We start from the raw sequence: 9,728 nt of genomic DNA, 5'->3' as shown, positions 1-9,728 counted from the left end.
AGAGAGAGAGAGAGAGACTCCAGAGAAATTGGAGACACGTTTCTTTCTCCCACGTAAATTCTTCGAACTGCTGCCTGGGGTTTTTTTTTATCAGAATGTAAACACTGACATAATCTCTCTCTCTTCCTCAACTTTTCTCTTTTAGATCTCCTCCTCATTTTTACAATCGATCGCTTTAATACCACTTCCTCAAACACTGCGCAGTAAACCTGTCAAACACTTCCCCTTGTTGTGCTGAAGGTCTGTTTTAAGGAGGAAATATCACTCATGTAGAACTTACAAATACAATGTATTATCCGAAAGAAACATTTCTGTACAATAGAGAATTCATTATAGAAACACTAGTCTGCAGTAGTAGTGTAGTTGTAGTCTATGTTACATTTTAGAGACACCAGAATCAACTACAGAAACATGATTAATCAGCAGTTTAATATCTTATAGATCCAATTACGTTTGATTGTTTTAGTGGTTTTCTAATACACTACACAGGTACAACTGCAGCCTAATACATTTTACTTTTCTTGGAATAAAATGCGCTATAAATAATGTTTTTTTTTTGCTCATAATAATCTTGGTTTAACCGTTATGCCACGGTGTTATTATACGAATACATTTACAGTAATAATGTCTGTTAAAAATAATTTACCCCCAATAACAAGAAAAAAAACCCTCTTTATTGATGTGGATAGTATAAGGAAGCTAACAAAAAGAGAATAAAATATGGAACTGGACCTTTAAGAGTAAAATCTACTAAATTAGACTTTTATTTAAGGAGCTGCAGTAGCGAGAAAGGACTTGGACAAAAGCAGAAATCGAACTAATAAAAGAGATCAACTGTGAGAAACCCCGGTAGACGGAACAGATGGTGTGTCTGTGTGTGTGTGTGTGTGTGTGTGTTTTCGCCGCAGCTACAGCAGGTGTGGGCGGCGCCTGTTTGTCACTTACTGAGGAATGAAGTCCACGTTACGTCAAAGAGGAAATAAAACGCCACCCTGCTACTCGCACGCTCTCATTTCTCTGAGTACAACAACTGGTGAACAGCTGAAGTCCGAGCTTAGACAGACTACAAACTAGAAACTAAAGTCTAACTTAGGACAGATAAAGCTCGCCTGCTTGTTGAGCCTTTGGTGAAAGTGCCAAAACAACCGTGCGCAATTACGCATAAAAAACAACAACAATGAGTGCCACAGCCGCTATGGAAGTGAACGCCGAAGCCAGACGGATCCTGGCCGTGTCGATAAGCAAGCTGTACGCCTCCAGGACCCAGAGAGGAGGACTGAGACTCCACCGGAGCCTTCTGCTCTCTCTGGTCATGAGGTCTGCCCGCGACATCTACCACTCCTCCCGGGAGAACGAGGGGCCAAGCTGCGCGCAGCCGACACCGGAGGAGCCGATGGACACCGGCTCCAACCCGGGGGAACTAACCGGGCTGCCCGAGCCTCAGCCTGAGCCCCAGCCGACACTGAAGTCAGCCGAGCTGGCCTCAGAGGAGCCCGACTCCGCTGAGGAAGACAGTGATAGTGAAATCACAGAGGACAAAGAGAACTTGAGCCCGACGAGGCAGTCCAGGAAACGCCGGGGCAAGGCGTCGGCGGCGCCTGACTTCCTTCCCAGCAAGAGGGCGAGGCTGGAGCCTGGGGAGGAGAGGTATGCGGCCCCGCTTGGCAGCTGTCGCGTCGGGGCCGGGGAGTCCCTAGCCGCTTTGTCTCTAAATCGGGTTATACCTGCCTTCTGAACAGATGGGGGGAGAAAATAACCTCCAATGGGACTTTGGAACGGAGTGATTCAACTCCTCGTTAACCTATAAGGGCAGTTTGATCCCTTGGCGCACCAAGGAGCTGACCTACATCGGCGGTCCCGGGACAAAGGGATTACCCGGGCCATGATGCGAGCTCTCCGGTCGATCTGAGTGTGCCTGCCGGGCCGGTAAAGCCCCGACAGAGATCAACAAGAAGAGACGGAGAAGAAACTGAAAGAGGCCAGAGGGAGCTGCGGGCCGGAAAGTTTGAGGAAGAAACTGAAGGGGGAACTGTGTTGCTTTTTGTTTCACGGTGATTCACCGCCAGTAAAATGAGTCCAAACAAGTATCTGCTGCTGACTCAAAGTGTGTGTATGTGTGAATCAGCAGAGTGATGTGAGTCAGTCACAGAAGAAGTGAAGTGGTGAACGGCTGACCACAGATCAGCACACACACACACACAACTTGGACTTCAGGGAATTTCCTGCCTTTGTGCCGAGATATCAGACTCAAACACTGAAAGAGGAAGGACAGTTGAGGCAGACTCACTGCCTGACACATTTCTACACACACACACACACACACACACATTCAATGCTGCTGTGGACTTTGATAAATCAATGCTACTGCTTGGGGACTCTCCTGTATACTGTGTTCACATGGTGCTTTGGAAAAAAAGAAAAGGCTGGCCATATGGTGTTGGAAGCCCAGCAATCTACACGTTGTGTTTTCATGTCACTGAAATGTTTTAATTCATGTTTGACCTGTGAAAAAAAATACCTCACATTCCAAGCTGCTTTTTAATTTGTGTGACTGAAGGGATGGTGTAAATATTTCTAATAAACACATTGAAAGGATATTCAGTTGTCCTGCTCTTTGTTCTGCAGTTACTTAAGGGTTAGGTGATGTTGCTGAGTAATACACACATACACACACTTACACACACCTCTCCAAACTCATGTTATTTCCAAATCAAAAGGGCTGTTGGTCTATATTAGGCCACAGTTTGCGAGGTCAATCCTTTATAAGAGGGAGGAGGTTGGTACAACCCAGCGCCAGTCTGGCTTGCCGCCTCTAATCTCATGCTTACATTAAGACATTCAAACAAACCAACTCACACACACACTCCCACACCCACCAGCAGCTTACAGGGTCGTACCATTTCCTGTGGATTATGACAGAATTCTGAATCACATCCTTCCTTCCCAACATGACCTGACACAGATTCAAAGAGGGATAATAAAAGAGTTACGCAACGTCACCGCAGCAGCTGGGGCCGAACACCACTGCTGAATAACAAAGAGTGCAGCAGGTAGTGTTTACAGCCTGAGGGCCTCTTCATCATCACCATCATCACCATCATCATCATCTTCTTCTTTATCAACAGCAGCTTCCTGCCAGATGACGGGAAACTAACTACACCCTGAAACCCAGTGGTGGCTGGTTGTTCAGGTTGCTCAGGTTTTTATTACCATCATCATCATCATTATTTCTTCTTCCCAGCATATTAAACCAGCATCTGAGCTAAGACGAAGAAGAACAAGTGAGACCAAATAGAGATGATGATAAAGAACTGAGGAATGAGGATGATTTCATCCCTTAAAGGTCTCATGAAATGTTTCCCTAAGGGGTAATTCTAGGTTTATTACAACCTTGAGTGTAATGTTTGTAGTTTTGATCATCATTTTTATCATTTATAGTAAGATTTTACTCACCAAACTAACAACCAGTCATCAGAAGATTTTACTCACCAAACTAACAACCAGTCAGGCAGTAAACAAGCCACCAGTTTGTTTAAATGTGGCAAAAGAAATTCTCCCCATATCTAATGGATATGACGAGAAGGGCATTTTAGTGTCACTCATGGTAAAGTATGAGGTCACCGCTAAAGATAAGAAAACTTCCAGTGTGTCATAGCCTGTGTTTACTACAGCGTGCTCCTTTTACAGACTGCGAGTACTATGAACATTAACACAAACATCAACATTTAATTCATGTGTAATGTTCTCTCTTTTTTTAAGTTATTTTTTGGCCTTTATTTGACAGACAGCTGAAGATAGACAGGAAAGGGGGGGTGGAGAGAGGGGATGACATGCAGGAAAGGGCCGCAGCGGGCGCCCATGTGTCATGTTCAACTACAGATTAGACTCTTCTGTCATTTAGGTCATTTTTTTACTTTTAAGAATTCTCAGTCGTTAAAAATAGTCCAGGCACAACACACAGCAGAGTACTGAACTTTGAGGAAGTGAGTGCAGAAATAGCTGATGATGTAGACAGAGGAGGAAGGAGATAAGAAATAACAACTTGATGGAAATGATGAAGGGAGGTAATATAACAGGAATAAAACGAATGATGGGGTTGCCTCATCGTCATAATTCTTTCCCTCCATCTGACCTTCACCTTCTTTTTCTTCCCTATTCAGCTATTTTCCCCGGTATCATCATAATCATCATCATCCTTAAGAATGAAACTTTATTCTTTTCAAAAAGTTCTACAACGGATGGACAGCTATGGATGAAATCCTCACAGCTACTGAGCTTGTATATCAACAGAACATCTCCATGGCAACTGAGCGAGCGCTGTCCGCTGATAAGACTGTGTGATACGGTTCAGATCACTGGAAAGAGCTACGTCAGTGGACCTTGACTTGGGGTTATTTTGTTAAATGATCTTTATCCTTGTCTTTAAACCAAAAGATACTTTGTGCCTTTGAGGTTATTGCTCCTAAGGTTTGAGAACTCTCTCTCTGTGGAATTCATTCTTATTTTGAAACTTCTTTTTAATGTGTTTATAGTTTTATGCCTGTTGTGTCTGCCTTTTATTGTGAAGAACTTTGTGATGATGAGAAGGATTCTTTATAATATATCACCTTAACTTACAAACTTATTGCTCTGGTCCTTCTAGGTTATTATACACCAACATGGAACATGGCCCACGACTGTTTTCATTATCAGTTTATGTAAATAAAGAAAAATAAAGAAAGAAAATGCTCATCACAAATTCCCAGAGGCTAAGATGGCTTCTTAAGATGTCTTGTTTTGACCGACCAAGAATCCAGAAAGAAAATATATTTAATCTACAATGATGTGTGACAAATACAGACAGAAAATGCTATAATTTAAGGAGCGGGAACCAGAGAATATTTGTCGTTTTTCCACAATTTGTTCTTAAAAAATGTCTGAAATTGTGTCAGTCAATTATTCCAGTTAACCAACACCTTTTTCAGCTCTAATCATTTTAACTAATCATCATCATCATCTTTCATTTCCTAATAATCTTCACCTTCATTTCCCTCCTTTTTAAGCCACTTCCCATCATCACTGTATTCCTTTGTATGCTCCCTCTCTTTATAATTTGAGGGAGCATAAACAAAGGAATACAGTATATTAACTTAAGAAACAATGTCTGCTTGTGACTCCTCATGACAGGAGTTCATCCAAAAGGATTTTTCTCTTTATTTGAAGGATTTCTAGAGCAAGTTAGAAAAGATCTGACATTGTTTTACTTCTGATGCCTTCAATCATCTGATTTTTCAGTGGGGGATTCCAACCCCCAGGTTGGCAACCACCGATACTGTTTTTCAATGTGTTTTCATTATGACCTGTACATTTATGAATGTTGTTTTCGTATCTCAGAGGCTCTGCAGCTGCATTATCACACTGTGAGTGTTAATACCACATAATAGCCACACAGCATATGAACGTACACATAAACTCCCCGATGACATTTTTATCACAGTGACCTTGATCTGCCAACTACGTCACTAGCTTAACATGAAAACATCTGGGTCATATAGGGGGTTAACGCTTTCATTTTTAAACTCACGTATAAATCCTTCTTTAAGCAGCAATAATTATTCAGCTGGAGATGATTCCAGGGTGTAATAGTGTTTATCATTTTGCAAAATCAGGACTTAAGCCATGCAGTGTCCTATAAAAGGCATGGTAAATGGTTTTTACTAACAAAGACAATGGCACTTATTCAAATGAAATTAATGAAATAATATTATTATATATTATTAGGTGTATCATTTCACTGTGGTTACTGTGATCAGAGAGGCAAGGACAGAGAAAGCAAATGAATTTGGGTGGAGGGATGTGAGAACTGAGTGGTAACAGGAAACTGAATGAGAGTGAGGCGTAGTCTCAACATAATAACTCCATTTTGAGTTTTGTTTTCTCAATATGTCCTATTAATCAGCCACGTATATGATTGCTGAGCAGTTGAGAGTATGAGCAGAGGCGGGAAAGAGAGTTTTGAAAGGAAGAAACCTCTCTTCGACTGAGTCACCGTACAGTCATTGGCACTGATCATTATCTTTCTCATATTTTGGCCATTCTGTGGAATAAAAAAATCTGAAGTATTGTCCAGTTTAAGCAACAGCCCATTTGTTTTCGAGGGCTTTTGTGAGCCTCAGATGTGTCACATTAGCGCTCCACATGATTTGGATCGATTACATCTACGACTTAACTGATCAGCAGAGACTCAGAGCTGAGCTTCAGTGGCTGTTTGTCTGAAAGCTGCATGTTATCCACAGACAGGTACAACAGCAGTAGTACATAATATTCCACAGAGCCACTTAAATAAGAATACAACACGTCCTTGGACAGAACATGTTCTTGAATCAAACAGCAGCCTATTACAAATATATTTTAAAAAGAGACTCTTTCTGGCTCAAGTTTTCTAATCACTGAATAGCATTTGTGGCTCACGGATGTGCTGTTATTGGTATTATTATTTATATCAATTTGCAGGCTTGTGCTGTTACTGGCGTGTTGAAAGAGCGTTAATGGAGCCAGAGGTGCAAATCTTCCTTTCAAGGAAATGGATGGTGTGATTGTTTTGTTCCTTTTATTCCACAGTGTTTTGCAGCTTTAATGTAGTCTCTATTTAAAAAAACAGTTTCTACAGCATGTAAGCAATTGGACACAATCTCAAGGACCACTGGTTCTCTGTTCTCTGTAACTGTCTGCTCATAATACTCAATTGGATTACAGTTATAACTGATATACTCTTATTGCTGTTGTATTATTGTACTTAAGAATGCTGTGTAGTTAGTTTGGCTATTTGGCCATTTTTAAACTGTCAACAAGACAGTCATGCTAGCGGCTCTGGGAGGCTGTTCTTTGGTACAATGGGGCTTTGAGCTAAAGGTTAATGTCAACATGCTGATGTTTAGCATGTATAAAGGTTACATTGATCGTCTTACTTTAGCATGTTAAAGTTACCTAATTAAAGTGCGAAGTGCAGCTCAAGCTGACGGGAATGCCGTCAGTTTTGCAGCTATTTGACCTGACGGTGGCGCTAGATGAAAAGTGAAGTAAAGGTAAGTGAAAAATTAAGGTTTGTTTCATGGCAATCCATCCAATACTTGAGACATTTCATTGGTCGGACGTCACAAGCAGGTGGCTGAAATGTCAGGGGATCACCAGTATCGGCTTCATCCATTGGGGATCATCAATGTCAGTAAAAAATAGTCAGTTTAGATGCTGCTTGTTAACTATGGCTAAAAAATAGCAAACACTAGCTGGATCCAGCTACTCAAATGTTGGGATATGGTTTGTTGTTTGTTTGAAGATGTTATGCTGCGCATTTTTCAGTGTGTAAGCCCATTAGTTCTAAGATGTAAAACTAAAATAGGTATATCATTTCATTTTCTAAGACAGCTGGGAGTTGTAGGTTTTAAAGGACCAGTGTGTAGGATTTAGTGACATCTAGAAATGAGAGAGCAGATTGCAACCAACTGCACATCATCTGTATTTGAGAATGAGAACGGGCTGTGAAGTGTTTAGAAGAAACTCGCAAAGGGCCCTATCAACAGGCGATGTTTGGTTTGTTCATTTTGGGCTACTGAAGAAAAATAGCAGTTGAACACGGTGGACTCCATCTGTAGACAAATGAAAACATACCTATGTTTATTCCATTTATGCCAATAGATCTATAGATCTTCCTCAATGTTACACACTGGACCTTTAACAATGGTTACTCAAACAGCAGTGCATTTGATATTTTTGCTCTTTTCATCTGGGGATTAATCCATATCGAGTGCTCTAGTGAGTATTCCCTGCAGCAGGACGGTGTATGTGGGAGTGAGTCGAAATAAACTACAGTGTGTGTGTGTGTGTGTGGGGTAATGAAGGAACATGTCACTCAACAGCGAGGCTCATTGATGTGTTTTCAGTATCTTTTGGAAACAATGGAGCTCTTGGCACAGATGAATGAGATGTATCAGGCTTTATATACACACACACAATAGCCTGCGTATCAGTAAGATCATTTTATTGTTGGTCTATTAGCAGTAAGAAAAATATCACTAGCACTACCCTTTGCAATGGAATAAAAACAATATACCTCTAACATTTCAAGAAACACACACATATGTTTTATTTAAATAAATATATACTGCATACTGCATAATACACTGCAGCAGCTATAAGCAAATTGTAGACGTTTGCAGTGATGGGTTCCCTGGACCAATCCTGCACTGCGACGGCCATGTATGTGGTAGTCTAATTAAGATGCAGAGTGCAGAGGCCAGACAGTCACAATGACGTGGAGCTCTAACAGCTCAGAGCTAAAAAAAGAACAGAGCAGGAAATGTCTTCACACAGGATGCATGCATGTATCGACCGGCGCGCTCCTGCCTGTGATGGAGGCAGAGACACTGTGTGACCAATCAGAGCGAGGGAGTTGTGTGCAGATGTGCGGGGGCCATAGAGGATGTTTGATCGTGTATACCTCCATTATGATGACGTGGTTTGGTTACATGCTTGTTTGAGAATTTATACCGGATCACAGCATTACACTGGTTGTGTCATTAAACAGAATGATAAACCACGTTTGGTTGTCAGATTAATAAAGATTAAAGTAGGTAAGCGATCTGGGGCTGATTGAAGCTTATATTTCACTGTTTGAAAAAGCAAGAATTTCCCCAGCATTAACAATATTTCCTTTGGACAATCACCTGAAGTTAGAAAACAAACACACAAACAAAACAAGAGGAAAAGCATCGATAAGAGATACTCAGTAAAAAATGTAATTATAACAAAGGCCATCTTTCTGTGACACATTTGACATTTCTCTTATGATGCAGGTTACAGTGAAGGAAGAAATGACTGTAGAGAACATTTAATAATAATAATAATAATAATAATCAATAAAGATTAACACGTATGTCTTTCTCATAACTGACACATTGGTCCTATTAGCTATAGTGTTTTCATCAACCTTTCATGCACATTTTCTGAAAAAGCCTGAGTGGAAGTGCTGAAATATCGCTGAAAGGTGTGTAATGGAAACAGGTGAAACATCAGATGGCGACAAAATGGCGTTAATGGTAGTAGATGGAAACAGATATTAATCAGAATTTCTTTTGCAGACAGAAATTTTATTACATTTTGCACTAGATTTGGATGGACATCTGACTTGTGTTGGGAAAAATTAAGACTGGAAACAAGACAGTGTGTTTATTGTGTTTATTTGATCCTTTTTATTTTTTTAATCTCACAAGGCTGAAATATTAATTCGGGGTTAGTAAAAATTAAAAGACACCCCAATGCTCTAAAAAAAACATAAGATTACCATCCCCTCAGCAAACATTAAAAATATGTAACCCTCCCCCTTTCTGTCCTCCTCTCCCTCCACATTATTTTCATACAGTCTATAAGTAATGACCATAAACATATGAACTATATGTAACGTGATGATCCCTTCACAGATTTAAATAATCCGTTGATTAAAGGATTAAAATTCTCTGAGATTCAATTTGTTATTACATGGCATACAAATGGTACAGTTTTAGATATTTGACCAAATATATTAATTAGTAATGTCAAATGGAAAAAAGTCAGAATTAATATTAGCCTCCAACAACCCATATTGAACAACTGTTCTGTGAACAGGAAGTCATTTGGTTAGAAAGTTGCTTGTGTGTTTCTCTGGAAATGACGAGGAAGTAATTATGTGTTGTATCTGTCTGTGTGTGTGTGTG

The 9,728-nt window shown here is 40.4% G+C and overlaps 1 protein-coding gene across 1 annotated transcript; it reads left to right on the top strand.

Annotated features, from left to right (window-relative positions):
* The first annotated feature begins 999 nt into the window (after positions 1 to 999).
* ier2b (immediate early response 2b) lies at positions 1,000 to 2,597 on the top strand. The gene has a single exon (XM_035660819.1). The coding sequence runs from the start codon at positions 1,178 to 1,180 to the stop codon at positions 1,733 to 1,735; it is 558 nt and encodes a 185-aa protein (XP_035516712.1). The 5' UTR covers positions 1,000 to 1,177; the 3' UTR covers positions 1,736 to 2,597.
* Positions 2,598 to 9,728: the final 7,131 nt, after the last annotated feature.

Source organism: Morone saxatilis, unplaced genomic scaffold (genome assembly GCF_004916995.1).
Source record: "Morone saxatilis isolate NCDOM2014 unplaced genomic scaffold, NCSU_SB_2.0 Contig17, whole genome shotgun sequence".
NCBI classification, from domain to species: domain Eukaryota; kingdom Metazoa; phylum Chordata; class Actinopteri; family Moronidae; genus Morone; species Morone saxatilis.
Note: the sequence above shows the minus strand (reverse complement) of the source record. Positions and strands in the feature narration are given on the sequence as shown.